General features: G+C 48.4%; 1 protein-coding gene across 1 annotated transcript in view; it reads right to left on the bottom strand.

Annotated features, from left to right (window-relative positions):
- Positions 1-16,131, bottom strand: part of COMP (cartilage oligomeric matrix protein) — a 46,143-nt gene extending 30,012 nt beyond the window's left edge. The window contains exons 1-3 of the mRNA XM_053288446.1: positions 16,056-16,131; positions 10,910-10,995; positions 4,384-4,435 (exon numbers count right to left, since the gene is read on the bottom strand). Coding sequence (XP_053144421.1) covers positions 4,384-4,435; positions 10,910-10,995; positions 16,056-16,131 — 214 coding nt within the window. The remainder of the gene's footprint in view (positions 1-4,383; positions 4,436-10,909; positions 10,996-16,055) is intronic.
- Positions 16,132-21,752: the final 5,621 nt, after the last annotated feature.

Genomic DNA, 21,752 nt, shown 5'->3' with positions numbered 1-21,752 from the left:
AGAAGGTTCCCAGTTCTCTCCCTGGCATCTCCAAGATAGGACAGGATTTATTTATTTTTTAAATAGGACAAGATTTTTTAATTGAGCCAACAAACTACCAAAGCATACAGTACGTTACCAAAGCACAATTATATACAAAGTGGTTGTTTGTACATGATATATCTACAAAGATTTACAAACAAGGATTTAGTAACCCACAGGGTTATAAAGTATATGCACACAGTACTGTAACTCAGGGTGGGGGGGATTACAAAGCACATCAGGTAATGGGGGGGGGTTTACGTCCAACGTCCATTTCCATAATTTGTCCCATTGCTGTTTAGAAGAGATACTCTTGTCTTTTTGCACATAACCATACAAACTTTTCCAGAAGATATTTACTGTCTCATCTGCGTGAACCTCTTGGTCGCGTCTTCCCTCCCTATTCCTATGCAGGAGCATTGCATAAATGACATACAGGTTTACTAACCTGATTACGAGAAGGGGGACGTTCCAATTCCCTAGTATGAGGGCACCCGTTCCGTCCCGTTTCCTTGAAGGTTTCTTTCTGGGACCTCGAAAGGAGGTTCTATCGCTCCAACCCGAGGTTAGTTCTTCCCAAGTCTGTTTTTCCAAATCAGGCCACTCTTGCTTACTCCCTGCCACCCTCTTTTGGCTACCACACACTCTTTTAAGAAATGTGAGTGGGTTTCCCTGAATGTTTTGCCTAGCTCACTAGTTTGCTGTTTGCAGGTGATTTTAGGGCACTCTTGCTGGTCCTCTGGGAGCCATGGCTTAGCCGCATTAAGTGGTAGTACTTGGTGGTATAAACGCCACTTCGTTTCCCATAAATGGAAAGGGACCTTTTTCTCCTTAAAGAGAGCGATAGGGTGATCGGGTTGCAACAAGTACTGTGAAGTGCGGTGTTTGTAGCGTTTACGTTCTAAATCAGGTTTTTAAGAAACCCACTTCTAGAATCTCTCCATCAATTGTTTTCCTTAGCTGCTTAACTGAGGAGGATCCTTTAAATAGATCTGGTTCAACCTTCCATTTTTTAAGTGTGAATAACAAATCTCTCAAGTAGTCCGGGTGTTCTCTTTTTAATACTTGTGTAATATTGCCATTGAAAGATCCTTTCCCCCACCATGCTATGCCCCATGCTGACTTGCGCCAACGCAGAGCGAAAAGCGAGACCCAGGTTTTTTGCAGGAGGTTGGACATATCATGGACATTCACGAAAATCCAGTTTCCAAAATGGTAGGACATGAATTCAGTTACAAAATAGGGTTGCAGGGCAGGTAGGGCTAGGCCTCCCCGCTCAACCTCCTTAAATGCTACCGCACGGGCCAAAGGGAAGGACGCTGTGTGCCACACTAGACAGAAGACCTGGCTTTCAACTCTCGGAAGGAGATCGAGCAGAGGAGGGTAGACTACCGCCAGGTTGTTCACCGGGGTGGGGGTGGGAGGGGGGGGAAATCAGGTAAGTCCGGATGTAGACCGCTTTCTGGTACATGGCAAGGCTCAGTTTTTTCCACATGGTGATTTTAAGCATTACCTTTTCTTCCCAATCTGTCCAATTCCCCACCACCACCCAGATTTTTTTCCTTAATTTTTTCCTCCCTGGCAGCATCTCCAAGTTAGGGCTGAGAGAGACTCCTGCCTGCAACCTTGGAGAAGCCGCTGCCAGTCTGTGTAGACAATACTGAGCGAGATGGACCAAGGGCCTGACTCAGTATATGGCAGCTTCCTATCCTATGGAGCTATGCCTTCTCTCCTGCTGTTGCCCCCCCTGCAACTGGGATTCAGAGGCCTCCTGCTCGGACTGTGGCGCCAAAAGGAAGCCTCAGAAGGTGGTGCCACAAAGCTGATCCCAGAGACAGCTGTCTTGACTTGAGGCTTGCTGTGAAAATCCTGACCAAGAGGTTCTACGCACAGCAGTTTTACTGCAAGGTTTTTGCTTTTAGCTCCCATCTCCTCCAGAATGGAGGCTGCAAATACCAGGGGCGTATCTAGGGGTAGGGCAGGCAGGGCACGTGCCCCGGGCGCCACTTGAAGGGGGCGCCATTTTTCTAAAATGTAAAAAAAAAAATTAAAATGGCTGCTGAAAACAAAATGGCCACCGCGCATGCTCAAATGGTCTCTGTGAGGCCCTAGGCCATGCCAGGCCTCGCAAAGGCAATTTGAGCATGCGCAGTCGCCATTTTGTTTTCAGTGGCCATTTTTTTTTAAAAAAAAAAATTTAATGGCCACCGCACATGCTGAAATGGTCCCTGCGAGGCCCTAGAGACCAGAGAGGGGAGGGGAAACCTTTTCAGACCCCCCACAGCCTTTAGGAAGCCCCCCAAAGGGGCTACAGGTAATTTTTTTAAAAAAAATTAATATAATATAAGTCACTGTACACATATTCAGTTTGGCACTATGTACAGAGAATCAGATGGGTGTCAGATGTTTGGACAGGGGGCGCAATTTCAGTGCTTGCCCTAGGCACTATTTTCCCTAGATACGCCTCTGGCAAATACACATATCGGCCAGGTTTCCCCCGAAGTCCCTGCAAGTTTATCAGGGAGCAGACCACGTGTGCAATTTGGGTTTTCCACTGTGCCCAAGTGTAGTCCGATTTATCTCCGGAGTAAAAAAAACCAACAACCCACTATTTGCAGCGGGTTTTTGAGACAGCTTTACGTTCACAGTAAAGCCTCCCGGTAAAATCTGCTGTGCGTAAAACCACTAGATGGACCTTTGACAGGTTCCCCTCCTCATCTCGCCAAGGATAGCATCCTCTCTGCCAGCCAGTTCTGCCAATATGCTCCCTCAAAATATGCACCCATTTTGCAGACCGTTCTCTCCTTTGGCCTGCCTTCTCCTTCTCTTCTCCCCACCCCTCTTAATTTTGTTTCTTCTCCTCGGACCCTTGGATTTGTCTGCTACACCCACCCAGTCCCTAAAACGGTTTCCTTGCAAACGACTGGAGCAGAATTGATTTCTCTGAGCGAGGGGCCGGTTTCTGCCCTCCGCTCTCACGCATGGTTGCTTTGGGCGCTTGGGTTTCTTTCAAGGCACCCTAACCACAAACAGATGAGAAAGCCTCTCAGCATTCTAAAGCATCGCGGAACATTTTGCCGCTTTCTTTCCCTGCCACAGACTTCCAGGTGTGGGTCAAGGTGCTTGCAACCACCTCGGAAGCCCTCAATGGTCTGGGCCGTGGAGGTCACCGTCTTCTCCTGAATGAATCTACCCATCTGATGAGATCTATTTGGGAAGGCCCTGTTTTGCCAACACTGCTGGAGCAGCTCAGCTCTTTTGCACCCAGGACAGGGCCTTATCTAAAGATTGCCCCCAGCTGTGGAACTCCCTCCCACATAAGATCCAATCTGGCATTTCAGAAACTGTAAAAGACCACCCTATTTATTTGGGCTTTTGGCCAGCAAATGTGCGTCCACTTTTTTTCTGTTCCATTGACTACGCTTTGTGGGACCCTCTGTTTTCCTTTTCTTATTCCCTTGTTTTACATTGCATTTCATTGTAAACTGTTCTCTTCTGAGACGTTGTGCACTGCTATGGGGTCGTTGCCAACCAGTGGAATAGAAATATAAAAAACGATGTTTGAAAGAATAAGTGTGGCTGGGATTTGTACATCCACACACACATTCTTGCACCTAAGAGTTGGCGTGAGACTGTGAGAAAGTCAGAGTACATTTTGAAGAGCAGAGAGGCCAAGCTTCAAAGTCTGGGAGAAATGGAGCTCACTCGACTTAAGTGAAGTTTCAGCCAGCCAGAAAGAACAGGGCACACCCAGCTATGCATCGCTGGGCAATGCCTGATCCACACCTTGGGTGTGATCCTGTGGTAACGCGGGACTCTTACGGATGGCTGGCCGCACCTGGGAGGTGGGACAAAATTACTCGACAAAACAGAGCTCATCTTCCGCCCTCTTGCCTGGCTGCTGCTTCGCAGGACGGCTGGCTTGAGGACTGAACCCTTCTGAGAATGTCCTCTGTGGCATCACCACATCCTGAGGCAGAGAGTTCCACAGCTTCCTGCAAAGAATCCTGGGAACTGTAGGTCAGCAAGGGTCCCAAGAGGGTGGCTAGCGCTTCCTAGTCCCACCTGACCACAGAACTACGGTTGCCTAGGAAGACGGAATGCCTGTGACACCCATTTGTAATGCAGATGCACCCTCTGTCGTCTCCTCTGCCGCACTTTTAGTGGTGTCTGAAATAAGTTTAGGACTGTCTCTGGTGACTGCAAGGCGGGAAATAATTGCAAGACCCCATCACGGAATTGGCAGGGTGGCGGCGGTTATGGACTGAGATTTCCAGGCAACCCCCACCCCCGGACACTGATTCTATGGGCACATGGCCACTCACCCCCACCCCATGGGCTTCATAACAAAGCAAATCTCACCACAAGCATCACACTCCATTACAGTGTTCTTCAAGAAGATGATCTCCTTGTTCTGGGGAGAGAGAGAAAATAAAAGTAACAAGCTTTAAACACCTGGTTTGTGGAAAGCTAGGCTTGCAAACACATGCTCGGTCTGGCAGTGGTCCCTTTCTGTTTGAGACCCTGAAAAGCTGCTGCCAGTCAGAGAAGATAATGGAATAAAGATAGGAATGTGCTAAATGAAATAAATAAGAGCACCTAATTTGCATACAGAAAGCCCCGGGTTCAATTCCTGGTGCTTCCAAGGAGAGGCAATTTGGATAGCTGGCAATGGGAAAGACTCCTCTCCACCTAATGACCTAGAGAGCTGCTGCCAGCCAGAGTACAGTATTAGACCAATGACAGGACATAGTAGAAGACAGCGTGGTGTAGTGGTTAGAGTGCTGGACTAGGACCGGGGAGACCCGAGTTCAAATCCCCATTCAGCCATGAGACTAGCTGGGTGACTGGGCCAGTCACTTCTCTCTCAGCCTAACCTGTTCACAGGGTTGTTGTGAGGAGAAACCCAATTATGTAGCACACCGCTCTGGGCTCCTTGGAGGAAGAGCGGGATATTAAAAAATGTGAATAAATCAATAAATTAAATAGAAGGCAGCTTATCTATAGAGGGGGGCGGCATGGCTCAGTGGAAGACCATCTGCTTTGCATGATGGTCTTCCTTGCATGCAGAAGGTCCCCGGTTCAATCCTCCTTGAATAAGGATTTTTGGAGAGCTAAAAGGAAGTTGGGAAGGTCCCTGAAGAGCTGCTGCCAGTCAGAGCTGACAAGTCTGGGCCAGATGGCTCAACAATCTAACTCGGCATAAAACAGCCTGATATATTTACGGTGCAGAGAGTCCCCCTTGTTGGTCCACCTCCGAACCACGTCTTCCTGGTAAGAAGGGGATAACTGTTAAACCAATATAAGGCTCCGCTCTTGTGTAAACAAATCTGCATCACTAGGCCTGTTCACCTCTGGGCTGGGGTGATGGCAGAAGGAAGCATTCCAACCAGGGAAGCTACCCAAGACAATGATCTCACCTGGCAGGAAACTGGGGATAGGGGATTGTTTTGGTCATGGCCTCTCCAGTGCGTGTTGGAACCAGGCTCTCTGTGCTTGGGGGGGAACGTTAATCCTTTCCAGACTTTACACTAAACCGGGACAGCTCAAAGCAGCACGGCCTGGAGAGGGTTTGTTTCCACCACCGCCAGAATCATTTGTGGGGCGGCAGAGCATCCAAAGCTCTCAGAGCCATTTACAGGGCTTCCACGCTACCTCGGCAAGCTGTGCACACGTATCCTTTTGGCGGAGAATTTTGTTATGAAAGGCGAGAGACTAAAGGAGGGAAACGGTCCAGTTTAGAAGGGAAGCAAGGTGTGGAGAGGTCTGCTTGTTTTAAACCGTGGCTTTCGGAAGGAAGACCCCTTGGAAAAGGTGGAGCTGAAAGGCAGCGAGGGGAAGAAGATCCCAAGGAGGAGAGCTGGTCTTGTGGTAAAAGGTAAAATTGGGGCGCTGTCGAGTCAGTGTTGACTCCTGGAGACCACAGAGCCCAGGGGTTGTCTTTGGTAGAATTCAGGGCAGGTTGACCATTGCCTCCTCCCCCGCAGTATGAGATGACGCCTTTCAGCATCTTCCTATATCGCTGCTGCCCAAGATAGGTGTTTCCCATAGTCTGGGAAACGTACCAGTGGGGATTCGAACCAGCATCCTCTTGCTCCCTAGGCAAGTTATTTCCCCGCTGCGCCATTAGGTGGCAGCAAGCATGAATTGTCCCCTTTGCTAAGCATGGTATACCCTGGTTTGCATTTGAATGGGAGACAACATATGTGAGCTCTGTAAGATATTCCCTTTAAGCGGCCGCTCTGGGAGGAGCATCTGAGGTTCCAAGTTCCCTCCCTGGCAGCATCTCCAAGATAGGGCTGAGACTAGAGACTCCTGCCTGCAACCTTGGAGAAGCTGCTGCCAGTCTGGGTAGACAATACAGTCCTGAGCTAGATGACTCAGTAGAAGGCAGCTTCCTATGTTCCTGTGCAGGAGACCGGATGCCCACTGTGTCATACTATTATTATTATTATTTTATTATTTACAATATTTCTACTTATAACATTAATCAAAGAGATACAAATAGGGGATAAAAATGAATGAGGTTAAAAAGTTAAAAGGCCAGGCTAAAACCATCACTAAAATAACCAGTTTTAAAACTGAAATTAAAAAATTATCAGTAAAAAGCTAAACCCCAGGAAACCTACCAGACTGAAGCAGAGGACGAGCTATTTAAAAACCTCTCTAAAAAGAGGAGACCAGACGTTTCTTAAAGACAACTGTGGGCGGGAGCATGGCAAAGCTCTTCCGGGAGGGCATGCCAAAGTCGAGGGGCCACAACCGAAAAGGCCCTGTCATACGACCGTAGGAAGCTGTCATATACTGAGTCACACACAGGGGTCTCATTGGGGGTGGCCTATGGAGCATGAGCCCCAAATGAATTGCTCAGAGCCCCGAACCTCATTAAACACCCCCCTCCTCCATGTCCTCTTGCAGAAGGGAAGAGCAGCAGTGGAGGTTCCTGCACAGAGCAGGGGAGAGAGCTCCTAGCCTCACGTAGCCTTCGGTTGCCTCCACCTTCATAGATGCTGTATTATATTAGAGACTTTTAAAAATATACTTAATTATTTTTTGTTAAATTTATGTATTTATGTATTTATTGTCAAATTTATATACCACCTTTCATTAAAAACAATCCCAAGGTGGTTTACAAAAGTTAAAAAACATATAATGAAAAATGACAAGTTAAAAGTATTAAGCTAAAAATATGAAAACGAATCTGATTTAAAATATATAATATACAAACACAAAAACTGTACATGGATAAATTATTCTTGCAGCGGATATGCCTGAGTTTAGTTACCAAAAGGCGGGCCGTGGGTCTTTTAAATACCTAGCAGCGCTCCTGGTCAGACCCTTGGTCCATCTCGTTTAGTATTGTCAACTCTGACTGGCAGCAGCTCTGCAGGGCTTCAGGTAGGAGTCTTTCCCAGCCTTTCGAGAATGTTTGTTGAAAAGCGGTCTATAAATATTTGTTGTTCTGGGGCCTTCTGGCCAGATTTCCCAGGAAACTGACAAGGAGGTCAAGTTTCCAAAAAAACCCCGAAACCCATTCTTGGTCGCTTTCTCCCCCAGTATCTGACAGTCTGAGATAGACTGCCTTTGAACATGGAGGCTCCATTTGCTGGCTGCCGTGACCGTAGCCAGTAATAGGCCTATTATCAGAATGAGCTCGCTGGAGAGGCCCAAGAAAGTCTGGCAGCCCACCAGACGCCTCCGAGGAAGCTGGAAGCAGAGGGGACCCAGCTGCCCGGGAAGAAGGGCAGTCACGAGATGGGTCTGATTTCATTTCAGGCAAACACAGCTGAAGGCCAGCGGTGGGTGGGTGGGTGGGAGGGGTGACGGCGAAGGTGCCAGCTTGCAATGTGTGAGTCACGCTACAGAGCGGCTTCATTCGAGGCTCCCCCCCCCCCCGCTCCGCACAGGGTGTCCAGGCAGAGAAGGTCTGTCTGCTTTTCCAGTCAGCTGGCAGGGAGAGCCCGAAGTCGAGTTGTGTGTGGTGGGGTGGGGGAGAAAGGCTGGAATGTGGCGCTTACACAAGAGACAGCCGGAGAAAGCAGAGCGGGCAGGTGCCAGGCAACCCCCACCCACCCACCCACACAGCATGTAGGAGCTCAGCTGAAAGGCTTCGAAGCTCTCCCGGGTGCTTTCCAGATTAAACCCTACAGCAGGGAGTAAAATTCTCCGGTTCGGCAGGATCGTATTGCAAAACGATCCCCAGAATCTCCGATTTTTACAACGGGGAAATACAGCTACTTTTTTGCGACGCACGTGCAACGGGCACTCTGTTGCCCAGATAAAATCCAAAAGAAGGCGTCGGAGATGTGAACGGCACCCTGCTGCTGTCAGGGCAGGGGCTGCGGTGCCACAACACAGGAAGTACGGAAGCCCACGTAGCAGATCCGTAGTGACCCTCCTGTAGGGTTTAATCTGGAAAGCGCCCCAGCATCAGCATCCCGGTCTCAGAGGCAACTGAGCATGGAGTCATCAACTCCACAGCTTTCCCCAGAGAAGAACCATGGTCTGGGGACACATCTACCGAATGCGAATCCAACCAGTCTTGGGCTGAAAAATCAGGTTTTCCAAGCTTTCCCAGACAGCAGGCTTTACCGCAGGTATTCTGCAAGGCTTTACTGTGAGCTCAAAGTTGCCCAGAAAAACTGCCGCAGAAAATGGATTTTTAAACTCTGGCTATAAATTGGGCTATACTCTAATGCCCGATGAAAGACCCGAATTGTGTGTGAAGTGCCTCCCAATATCTCATAGGGACTTTGAGGTAAATTTGGCTGATATGTGAACACACACCCTTCATTCCGGAGGAGATGCAAACTATAAGCCGGGGGTGAAAAGCTTCCTGGGTGCTTTCCAGATTACACCCTGCAATGGGGTCATGTCATATCTCAGAAGTGTGCTTTCTCCCTTCCTGTGTTGTGATACTGCAGTCCCTACGCAGACAGCAGGGTGCCGTTCACATCGCCAATGCCTTGTTTCGAATTTAATGGCTGTGATATAGAGCTAAGACGTCATATATCCGGCGTAAGGAAGTTGCTGGGTTTTTTGGCTGGTTAGTTTCCGCGAGCCTGCTCTCCCTGCCTGTTTATTTTCCGAATGCGACTTGCCGAACGGAGGCATTTTGCTGCTGTTGGGCAGCTAGACTGGAAAGCACCCTGGTGGCATCGTGAGCTCAGCCACAGAGCCACCACACCTAAGAAGCCCTTGGATTAGGGGCATCAAAGAGCAGGTCCTCCACTGGGGGGGGGGCGTGGGAGGGGGAAGGCCACGAGGGGCAACAAAGAGTGGGGCCCCGGCCTCCATTGGGGGTGTGGAGAGGGAAAGCCCTTACAGTATTCCTTGGGGGGGCTTGTCGCCTGCTTTCCTGCATTGCGGGTCTCTTGGAGAAAATGCCAAGCCATTTAAACCAAACTAGCTGGCCCGGGCACAGAGCATCTGTGCTTCTAGTTCTCCCCCATCTTTCCCCCCTCCCTCTCAGCTCCCCACCTCCGGTTCTTAGCCCCCTCCTGGACGCTGCCGTTTTCTCCCCCCAACCATCACCGTTTCCTTTTTTTCCCCCACCGCCCCCACCACCGCCATTTTCTTTCCTCCTCCACCGCCAGTTTCTCCCCCTCACCACTGTATTCTTCCCCGGCCACTGTTTTCTTTTCCCCCTCCACCTGTCCGTCACCACTTTCCTCAACCCCTCCCCGCAGCTCGCTCACAAACTCTCGTGAGAGCTGCCACACATGGGATTAGGGATGGGTATGCCTTAGAGAATTATATAGATAGATATGCAACCAAACTCCCTGCTAAGCCAACCAAGAGTCACACAATGGTCACTGGAAGAATGGCAACTGAGCAGCTTCAAAGGCGAATGATGTCTTTAAACTCAGCGGCTCTCAGGGTTAGGGTTTTTGGCATGTTTGGCAAAGTTTCATTTTGCCCCCCCCCCCCCCCCAGCCAAGAAGTGCAGAGCGCCGGCTTTAACTTGAGCCACGCAGGCTGCTGGTTGGTGAGGTCGAATGTCCCTCCCATGCGGGTGGCCAGCCAATGCCGAGCCTGTGCTGGTTTGAGGATACTACGGGGGAGCATCCCCAGTCTGTGATAGGGGCAAAACTCTAACCCTTCAGAGAGAAAACCGAGGCTGCTGTGAATTTGGAAATACGGCCCAAGACAATTTCTTTTTGGAGATGGATGCTGAGGCAGGCCGTGCGCATCCCAGAGGCGAAGTGCAGCTTAAGAGACAAGCTCTCCATTGGGGGCTGAGGGGCAATGACCAAAGAAGGCTGTGCATTTTGGGGTGCGGTTGCTGGTTTGAAACCCGGCTGGTGTGTTTCCCAACACCTCTATCGGGCAGCAGCGATCTAGGAAGATGCTGAAAGGCATCATCTCATACTGTGCGGGAGATGGCAATGGTCAACCCCTCCTGTATTCTACCAAAGACAACCACAGGGCTCTGCGGTTGCCAGGAGTCGACACCGACTCGACAGCACAACTTTACTTTACTTTAATGTGTGCAGGCCCTTTGGGGGTCCCCTTAATGTGTGCAGGATTACGCCTTGCTTTCTTCGACCACTCCAGGGGTGCAATACAAGAGAGGGAGAGAAAGAATAATGAGCAATGTCATATTCTGGCACTGCTTATGCACCCCCTGCCCGAAGAACGGATGTCCTAGGCGACCACCTCAGCTGCCTAATGGATGGGCTGAACCTGGCTGCTCTGCATGAGCCCTTGTGTGCTCTGGATGGAAGGCTGCCAAAACATCAAACGTCAGACTTCTGAAAAGCTTGGCTCCCAAAGGAGAAACTCCCTTGTCATCTCCCCTTCGGGGATGCCCCGGCACTCATGGTAGGCTCAGGGACCTCTTGTCTAGATCTTCCAGAAGAAGGGACAACCACCCACACTCACTCACCTGCTGTCTCAACAGGTCTGTGATTTCCCTCAGCACCTGGTTGGTTTCTCTCATCTCCGACAGCATCTGGGGCGAAAGGTCTCCTCCTGTGAAGGCACAACAAGGGTTAGAGTCTGCCACGCTGCTTAAGGGTGGAGGGGTCACTGCCAAGTTGGGCTGGACACCCAGGTACAGGGTAGGCCTGTGCAGTAGGATTGTTCCGACAGGCATGTCGGGCCGGTAGTCTCTATGTTGGGACTGTCGGGATTGATTCTGCAAACATCAGGGGGGAGCCTGGACAGCTGGAATGCCGACTCAATTCCCTCCCGTCGTTTCGGAATTCTGTCCCATTCGGACACGTGCGTATCGGAACTCTGAGAGGCACCATTCCAAAATTAAAGGGCCAGGACACCACCTCTCAGCTGAAAGGCAACTTCTCTTTCCCCGTTGGGATGTAAAAATTCAATGGAATAACTTTGAAATCCCAACAGGATTCCAGAAAATTGTTGGGATTTCCAGTTGTGTTTTTACACAGTTTGTGTGTGTGTGTGTGTTGTGTGTTTTTATCTCATGTTTTAATGTCGCATTGTAAGCTGACAAGAGAACAATTTGTTATGAGGCGACAAACAAATACAGTGGATAATAATTAACTAATAATTATTAATAATTAATAATAGAGTGATTCGTCAGTTTTGAGAGGATATCAGCCCTCCCAGCAATTTTTCTGACAGATCAGATCAGATCCAACCATTTTCAGTGTGCACAGGCCGACCTGGTACCTACCAAATCCTTTTGCTTTTCGAAACAATCCATCTGTTTAGACATTTGGATGAAATGGCTGATGCATTCTCAACACAGATGCCTCTGCCATTTAAAAGAGAAACTTCTTTCTGTTCACAGGGCGGAGAACAAACAAAACAGTAAACCAAGTAGCAGCTGGGGATGATGGGATTTGTAGTCCAACCACTGCTGTGGCATCTCCAGTTGGAGGAAACCACACTCAGCTATCACAGCGTTCCATTAAAACCAGCATTTGAGGCTGTTTTATTATCAGTTTGCTTTTCTCTTGTGGGTTTTTTTTTACTGGCTAAAAAACGGTTTTGTGTTATATAGAAAGGTGATTAAACTGAAGGCAGTGAAGAGAGAGAGAATGGTGGAGAAAAAGCTGCTGAAACCAGACGCCATTTAGAGAGAAGACAAAGTGTGGATTTTTAGGATTTTTGCATATTTTCCTTATTTCATGCATAGGCAGAAAAGGCTTCCTTAATCTTTGTTTACTGCTTATGATGGTAACACCCAAGAAAGGGCCTCCAAAAAAGAATATAAAGGTGTGTTTCTAATGCAAAGCCCTACCCATTCAAGCAGAGGCTTATAAAATATTTGGTGGTGTGGAAAAAGCAGAGAGAATTTTTTCTCCCTCTCCCATAACTCCAGAAATAGTCAGCAAAACTGGCAAGGGAGATTCAGGACACACAACAGAGTCCACCTTTGCACAGTGTGGAATCAGCCTATGGAATTCTCTGCCACAAGATATGATGAGGCTTTAAAGGGGGATTAAGTATTCAGGAACCACTGGCTACCAGTGGCAATATGATATCTCATAGGAACATAGGAAGCTGCCTTGTACCAAGCCAGACCCTTGGTCCATCTAGCTCAGTATTGTTTACACAGACTGGCAGCGGCTTCTCCAGGAGTCTCTCTCAGCCCTATCTCGAGATGCTGCCAGGGAGGGAACTTGGAACCTTCTACATGCAAGCAGGCAGGGGCTCTTCCCCTGAGCTCTGGCCCCATTCCCTAAGGGGAATATCTCACAGTGCTCACATGAAGTCTCCCATTCAAATGCAAACCAGGGCAGACCCTGCTTAGCAAAGGGGACAAATCATGCTTGCTAGCACAAGACCACCTCTGCTCCCTCTGAACCTCCAGGTTCAGAGGCAGTCTACCTTTCAATGCCAGATGATGAGAGAGGAACAATGGGTGAGCGCTGTTGCCTTCAGTCCTTTCATGGAGGACTGTCATCTGGCTGTCCTCTGCGGGAAACAGGATGCTGGCCTAGAGGTGTGTTTGTTCCAGGCTAGCTGGGCTGTTTTGCTATGAAAATCTGCCCTTTTAGTTAATGAACTAATGCAGGGTTTCCCCACCTTGGGTGCCCAGATGTCATTGAGCTCACCGCCCTGAGCCATTTTTGGAAGGGCAGTATAGAAATCAAATAAATAATAAATAATAATTGGACTACAACTCCCATTATCCCCGGCCACAATGTGTCTGGGGATGATGGGAGTTGTAGTCCAAGGACATCTGGGCACCCAAGGAGGGGAAGTGCTTCTGAACTAATGAATGAGTTGACTTAAGTTGCTTCGTCTCCTCCTGGCCTTGATTCCGAGGGGCGGTAATTAAGCCCCCCCCCACTCCAAAAGACTCACTGTGGCTGCCATTTACAAGCTCGCTGGTACGTGTGTAACTGAAGTTATACAAGCAGAGGCAGCTCCAATTAAGGCTTTCGACTTGACGGCTTGTAATCCGCCCACCCTTCAGGGCAAATGGTCTGGAAGCTCATTTCACAAGTCCGCTCCTGTTTTCAGGCTCCAACCTTGGGGCAACGTGAGTTTGTTCAGCTCACCGGTTGCTCTAAGGAGGGCCGAGCACCCCCCCAATGACTTGTCCCTAAACGAACCAAAAGCCCATCTAGCTCAGCTTCCTGTTTCCAACAGAGGACAGCTAGGTGCTTCCAAGTTACGGCAAGAAGCCGGACTTCTTGTATGGCTCTCCACCTGAAAGCGGTACAGCCCGCCGCCCCCCGCAATTGGTATTCAGAGGTAGACTGCCTTTGAACATGGAGGCTCCATGTATCCATGGTGGTCTTTTCCATAGGGGTGCCTACACTTTAACGGGGTTTTCTTTTTCCTCTGAGGAAAAACCACTTGGTGGTTTCTTCCGGCATCTGTGATGGGGGTTTTAACTGGACTTATTTATTGATTTAATAACTTTCCAAATTTGTTTGAGAAAAAAGCTCAAGGTGGATCTAGTGGGCCGGAGGACTTTGCAGAGCACTGCTGGTTAGAATGTCTTGTATTTATATTGTATATGATTTTATTGCTGTCAGCATTGTGGCAAGGGAAGCAATCTTCCCTAGTGGGGAGATATACTGTTAATGGAACTGTTCTGGGGTGCTGGTGAAACAGTCGGGCTTTCGGGCTAGCGTAAGGAATCAGCGTGACTATACAGAACAGTGTAGTGGCAGGGAGTTCCTTCCTGGGGCCATGCAAACGGGTGAGGGGATTCTCCGCAGTGGGAGATGCTAATCCCAAGTGGGAGGGTGCTACTCCCAAATCATGCAAGGATGTTTTCCGCCCCAAGACAAGCTGTTTCAGCAACCCTACTAACCTTCCAAATTTATAATAGTCCCCATTTTCTGTTCCCTCTCTGTTATCTATCTTGGTCAACGCCCCTATTTGTCCTTGGGGATTTTGCTTTTTTTTTTACAAAAAAAAAAAGTCTGACAGTGTGAACCCAAATTCACCAAACTCCTGACCCCTGCCATGAGCCTGATGTTCTCCTGGGGGTCATAGAGCCCTGAATTCTACCTCTCTGTGTCTCTTGGGCTGAGTCTGTCTTGGGCTGAAGCAGAACCAACTGGCGAAGCATCATTTCAGGGGAATCTCCCCGGGGGAACTAAAACAGCACCCCACATGCAGAAAGCTTGTGTCGGGTTAGCCCTATTTATCCCCAAAGTGCTGTCTTCCGACATCTGGTGAGCCTCCGCCCGTAGGGAGCATTCCAGTGTGTAAATCCTCACTGGTCACCTGCAAGTGGTACAGTCCCAGCAAAAGCTTTACTGCTTGATTCTCCCGAACGTAGCAGCCAGGCTTGGGACATATTCTGTAGAACACAGTGGTAAACAAATGGACTGTGCCATTGCAGGTGGCAGGAGATCTTCCCTGTCAAGTTTCATTTCTTAGCAGCCCCTGTTGAATTGAGGATGAAGAAAGCCAACAGGCCCCCATCTGGAAGACGGGGAACTGGGGCAACAATCAAACTTCTTCCTTCTGAGGCAAGGCTACAGCATCTGGGGCTATTTACATTGGAAAAGAAGCAACTATGGAGAGACATGACAGAGGTGGATAAAATTATGCATGGAGTGGAGAGAGTGGACAGAGAGAAATCTTTCTCCCTCTCTCACAACACTAGAACCAGGGATCACCCCATGAAACTGGAGGCCAGGAATTTTAGGACCAGCAAACGGAATTATTTTTTCACACGGCACAAAATTAAGCTATGGAACTCCTTGCCATGGGATATGGTGATGGCCACCAGCTTGGGTGGCATTATAAGGGGCTTAGACAAATCCATGGAGGACAGGAATATCAATGGCTATAGGCAGCCTCCAGCCTTAGAGTCAAGATGCCTCTGAGTACCAGTTGCAGGGGAGCAACAGCAGGAGAGAAAGCATGCCCTCAGCTCTTGCCTGTGGGCTTCTCAGAGCCACCTGGTGGGTCACTGTGTGAGACAGGATGCTGGACTCGACAGGCCTTGGACCTGATCCATCAGGGCTGTTCTTACGTTCTTAAACTCCATCTCTAGGATTGCCAACTTCCCCTCCTAACTGAGCTCCTGGGTTTTTAACAGCTGTGTGATCAACAGGAAATCCAGTGACAGGAGAAGATCTTGTGATGGGATCTCTATACCAGGAAAATTTGACTGCTGGGTTTTCACTCGTCACGCAGCTGCAAGAGGCATGGGAGCTCTGCTAAGCAAGACACTTGGCAACCGCCCCACACCCCACCAGCAATGTTGCCCCTCATGTTCTCTAGGCAAAACCAGAATGGGGCTCAGGTGCCCACCAGAAGCTGGCCCTCTTGTGTCTTGTGGGGCCCTGCCCAGAAATTTCGGCTTATCTTGGGACAGCAGCAGACAGAAAAGACAGTAGGTGAGCCTCGATGCTTTTAAAAAGGACGAGAACTTTGAGGATGGGGGAGAGAGAGGAAGCTTGGGTTAGAAGGAACCTTTCTAAGATGGAGGGGGGAGAAGGGGGCAATTGAAGAGGACAGACAACTGCAGCCCCTTGGTAGAGTTAAAAGAACACATCCAGTTAAGCCCTCCTGACCTCTTAAGGGCAGTGGAACAGAAGGAGACTGGAAAGGCAATGGAATACAAATAGACAACTCACCTCTTCCACCCGGCATCTGACCTGATGCAAAGGTGCAGGCGCTCAGCAGAAAAACCAAGCCCGGAATGATGATCATTTTTTTAATCCTGAGGATGAGCAGGCAGCTGGCTTACCTTTTTAAAAGCTTTCTGCCTTTTTTTTTTTGAACTATATATATATATATATATATATATATATATATATATATATATATATATATTGGCTACCCTGCGCGGTTCGCCTCCACTGCTCACCCCGTCCAATCCCTGTGGTTTGCTCTTTATGAAGCCGCATTCCTTCCTCTGAAGTTTTTATTCTCTCGGACGCTGGACGTCATCTCTGGCTCCCAGTCCAGGGTGGGAGAGAGAGAGAGACAGAGAAATTAAGTTAGAAAAATAAACAGTATGAAAAAATCATCAGGAGAACCGCTTACAATGCTGAGGATTCTGGAAGTGGGATCCAAAGTCCAGCCCCCCGCCCCCCCCCCCGCCCGTTTATAGGTTGTGTGTTTGTGTGTGTGTGTTTAATTGCATGCACAGAGAAGAGAAGAGCTCCAGCGTGCATTACGCGATTTGAGGAGGTCTTTCGTAAACCTTCTCCAAACCCACCTTTTTCCATGAAGCCTTTGGCCTCCTGCCTAGAGCGATCCTGTGCTTGCATTCATCCTGAATTCACCTCCCACTCCCTTCTCTTCACCTCCTCTTCCTGCTGGCAGAATTTAGACTGGAAGCTCTTTGGGGCAGGGACTCGCTTGTGAAACTCTGAAAAGCACCGTCCATGTTGGCAGTGCTGCATCTTTTAGTTTCCTAGCCTGTGTTTTGGAGAAACCCAAGAATCCAATGCGGTGGGGGGGGGGGGTGTCCTTAATGAGAAAATTAGGAATGGTGATTCTTTATTTAATTATTCATTCATTCATTCATTCATTCGATTTTTATACCGCCCTTTCAAAAGGCTCAGGGCAGCTTACAATTAAAAACAGAGACCATTAATACCAATAACAATTAAAACAGATATAAATATTAGCACCAATTTAAAAACAGCTTTAAAAAAACAATTAAACTGTCATAACAATTAAAACCCTGAAAATCAGTTTAGCATTAAAACAATTAAAACTAATTAAAAACCCTGAAAGGCCAGGCCAAACAGATGGGTTTTTAGGGCTCTCTTGAAGGTCAGTAAGGAATTAAGATTACAAATTTCTGCTGGGAGTGCATTCCACATCCCAGAAGCAGCCACAGAGAAGGCCCGCCTCTGAGTCACCACCAAACGAACCGGTGGCAACTGGAGACAGACCTCCTCAGATGATCTTAACGTGCAGTGGGGATCGTGTAAAAGAAAAGATTGTGTTTCCCGAAGAGACATTTTGCCCAAGATTTTGCGTGATGACAAAAAAGCATCAGATGTGTCTGAACACATCAGAATATCCCAAGAGCCCTGCATGATCAGACCAAAGCTGGTCCATCTTACCCAGCATCTTGTTTCCAACAGGGGACAGTCAGAAGCTTCCGGGAGGCCGACAAGGAAGGCAGGAAGATGATAGCTCAGACCTTGACAAATTTTCCTTGGATCCAGCTGGCCTTGTGGTAGCAAGAATGAATTGTCTCCTTTGCTAAGCAGGGTCCACCCTGGTTTGCATGTGAATGAGAGACTACATGTAGATATTGTAAGATATTCCCCTTAGGGGATGGAGCCGCTCTGGGAAGAGCATCTGCCAGGTTCCAAGTTCCCTCCCTGGTATCTCCAGAGAGGGCTGAGAGAGATTCCTGCCTGCCACCTTGGAGAAGCCGCTGCCAGTCTGTGAAGACAATACTGAACTTGGATGGACCAACGGTCTGACTCAGGATAAGGCGGATTGCTATGTTCCTGTGTTTATAGGTATACTGTGCACTTCCCATTGGTCTATCAAGTCGATGCTGGTCTTGTAGTAGCAAGCATAAATTGTCCCCTTTGCTAAGCAGGGTCTTCCCTGGTTTGAATTTGAATGGGAGACTACAGGTGAGCACTGTAAGATATTTCCTTTAGCAGATGGGGCTGCTCTGGGAAGAGCATCTGCCTGCTTGCATGCAGGAGGTTCCAAGTTCCCTCCCTGGCAGCATCTCCAAGATAGGGCTGAGAGAGATTCCTGCCTGCAGCCTTGGAGAAGCCGCTACCAGTTTGTAAAGACAATACTAAGCTAGATGGACCAATGGTTTAACGCAGTATTTGTTTGTTTGTTTGTTTGTTTGTTTGTTTGTTTGTTTGTTTGTTTAACATATTTTTATACCACCCAAAACTTACATCTCTGGGCTGTTTACAACAATATAAAAACAGAAAGTAAAACATTAGTTAAAACAAAAACAAAAAGTTTAAAACATTACAACAATTTAAAAAATTTAAAACAATATTTTAAAACAGCATTAAAACAATTAAAACAATATTAATTAAAAGCCTGGGTGAACAGATGCATCTTTAAAGACTTTTTAAAAGCTGTCAGAGATGGGGAGGCTCTTATTTCACTAGGAAGTGCATTCCAAAGCTTCAGGGCAGCAATGGAGAAAGCTCATCCCTGAGTGGCCACCAGACAAGCCAGTGGCAAATGCAGACGGACCTCTCCAGATGTTCTCAGGTGGGTGGTGGGGTTCATGATGAAGACGTTCTCTTCCTAAGCTGTTTAGGGCTTTACAGGTTATAAGCAACACCTTGTATTTTGCCCAGAAACATATCGGGAGCCAGTGTAGCTCCTTCAATACAGGAGTTATATGGTCTCTCCAAGATGACCCAGAGACCAACCTGGCTGCCGCATTCTGGACCAACTGTAGTTTCCGGACTACATACACGGGCAGCCCCACATAGAGTGCATTGCAGTAATCCAATCTGGAGGTTACCAGCAGATGTACCACTGTTTTGAGGTTTTTCATCTCAAGAAACGGACACAGCTGGCATATCAGCCGAAGCTGATAGAAGGCACTTCTGGCCACTGCCTCAACCTGGGACACCAGGGAGAAGCTTGGATCCAGAAGCACCCCTAGACTGTGTATCTGTTCCTTCTGGGGAAGTGTGACCCCATCTGGAACAGGCAGATCAAAATAGTCTCTCGAGTTCTGACCCCGCACAATGAGGACCTCCAACTTATCTGGATTCAGTCTCAGTTTGTTTTCCCTCATCCAGCCCATCACCGCCTCCAGGCAGGCATTTAGGGGGCTTATGCCCTCTCCCGATGATGCTGACATGGAGAAATAGATTTGGGTGTCATCAGCATACTGATAGCACCCTGCACCAAATCCCCTGATGATCTCTCCCAGCGGTTTCATGTAGATGTTAAACAACATCAGAGACAATATGGAACCCTGAGACACACCATACAAAAGTTCAGATTTTGAAGAACAACGGTCTCCAAGGGACATCATCTGGAACCTGCCTGAGAGGTAGGAGCAGAACCAACTCAAAGCAGTGCCCCAACTCCCAACCCCCTCAGACGCTCCAGAAGGATACTGTGGTTGATAGTATCGGAAGCCGCCGAGAGGTCCAGAAGGACCAACAGAGTCACACTTCCTCTGTCGATTCCCAATTGGAGATCATCCATCAGGCCGACCAAGGCAGTCTCCACTCTAACAGGGATCCTGGTAAGGGAAAGATTATTCCTTTGAACCACAGCCACTCCAAATCCCTGTCCCCGGTCCCTTGCCTGCTCCTCGAACAGAGTACCCTGGAGGGAGAAGCTGGGACCACACTGGGCCCCCAGCCTCCCCCAACCAGGTCTCTGTAATACAAACCAGGTCAGCACCTTCATCCAGAATCAAATCATGGATGGTTTCTGATTTGTTCTGGACCGACCTGGCATTACAGAGGAGCAAGGTGAGGTTCCAAGGGTGGTCGGCACTGCTCCCCAAGGTCAAAGAGCTGGCAGGACAGCCGGAAGGGGAAACAGCTATTAGGTTTCCAAGTCCCCTTCCCCTGAAATGGCCCGCTGACCTGCCAACGTTACTTCTTCTGTTCCCCACCACGACCAGAATTGCCGCCCCACAGTCAGTGGACACATTCCCTGTCTCCCCATCTCCAGGAAAGGACAGACACATTCTAAGATTGTCTCACCCAGGACCAATTAAAACAGGAGCCCCACTATTAAGTGCCCTCCACCCCACATACAAATACCTGGGCCAGAAGAAGGCAGCTTCCTATGTTCCAGCCCCCATAATTTAGGAGCCAGACAATAGGCTCTTGGCAAGATTACTGGATTTAATGATGGGCACTGTAGAGTGGACCGAGTGGGTCAATGGGTTTCTCTTTATCCCCTTTACAAATAACCTATTAGAACAGAATCAGGGCTGCCTGGGACAAATACAGATTTTATGCAGTGACTGCCTCTGAATAGCCTAGTCTAGGAGTCTCAGCTCTATTTCTAGGCACAATGGCCCCCTGGGATTTCTCAAGCCCTGTTCTGCATTGTGTGCCCCTGATCCAGGGAGATAGACTGTCTCTTTGCATGGGGGCTCAATTTAGCGAGCATGGCTTTTTCCTGTGCTGAGCAGGGTTGGTTTAGACGACCTCCAAGGTCCCTTCCCACTCTGACATTCTATGATTTTGTGGTTTTGTAGCCTCTCCTCTTGCATGAATTTGCAATAACTTCCAAATATGAACCTAAGAGTTCTGCAGGATGAGATCATCAAATCTAGCACCCTGCTTCCAACAGGGGACAGCCAGAGGTTTCCAGGAAGCCCACAAGCAGGACTTGAAGGTATTTGCCTGTCCACTAGCAACTGGCATTCAGATATACTGCCTCCAGATATGGAGGCTTAATTTAGTGACCATGGCTAATAGGTTTTGGCAGACCCTGATTCTTCTCTGAATGTGGCTCATCCCCTTCTAAGCCAATGGCCACCACCATAACTTGTGGTAGCCCTGTCCATAGGCTGGATGCCACTGAATGCTAGTTGCAGGGGAGCACAGATAATACTGGGGGAGAAATATGGATTTCCTGCCCTGCCGGTAGGCTTCCCAGAGGCCTCTGGCTGTCCTCTGTTGGAAACAGGTTGCTGGGCTCGATGGACCCACTTTGGTCCAATCCAACAGGACACATCTTATGCTTTGAGGCATAATTCCATGCAGGCAGAAGCCCTGTTCAGGCATGACATTACATGTGTGTTCAGGCATCTGTGCCCATATGCATGTGTTCCTGTGAATGACTGTACCTGCGTAAACCTAAGTACAGGCCCCTCAAATGCTGGGCACAGAGAGGAAGCATCCTGCTGGATGTACGTTTGATATAGTACATGAAGAACTGTGCATGCCTACAGATCTCTCTACATGCATACAGCACCCACAGATTGTATGTATGTATGTATTTAAAATATTTATACCCAGCCCCTCCAGTGCAATACTGAGAGCCAGCGTGGTGTAGTGGTTAGAGTGCTGGACTAGGACCGGGGAGAGCCGAGTTCAAATCCCCATTCAGCCATAATACTAGCTGGGTGACTCTGGGCCAGTCACTTCTCTCTCAGCCTAGCCTACTTCACAGGGTTGTTGTGAAAGAGAAACTTAAGTATGTAATATACCGCTCTGGGCTCCTTGGAGGAAGAGTAGATATAAATGTAGTAATAATAATAATAATAATAATACTGCTTGGGGCGGCTTACAGCAATAACATAGACACAGATACAAGTAATAAAATTAATTTTTTTTTAAAAAAAAAGTCAGATTAAAAACAGTTATTAGGTTCAAATTAAAGCTGGAAATTATAAA

The sequence above is a fragment of the Hemicordylus capensis genome, chromosome 2, assembly GCF_027244095.1.
Source record: "Hemicordylus capensis ecotype Gifberg chromosome 2, rHemCap1.1.pri, whole genome shotgun sequence".
NCBI lineage: Eukaryota > Metazoa > Chordata > Lepidosauria > Squamata > Cordylidae > Hemicordylus > Hemicordylus capensis.
Note: the sequence above shows the minus strand (reverse complement) of the source record. Positions and strands in the feature narration are given on the sequence as shown.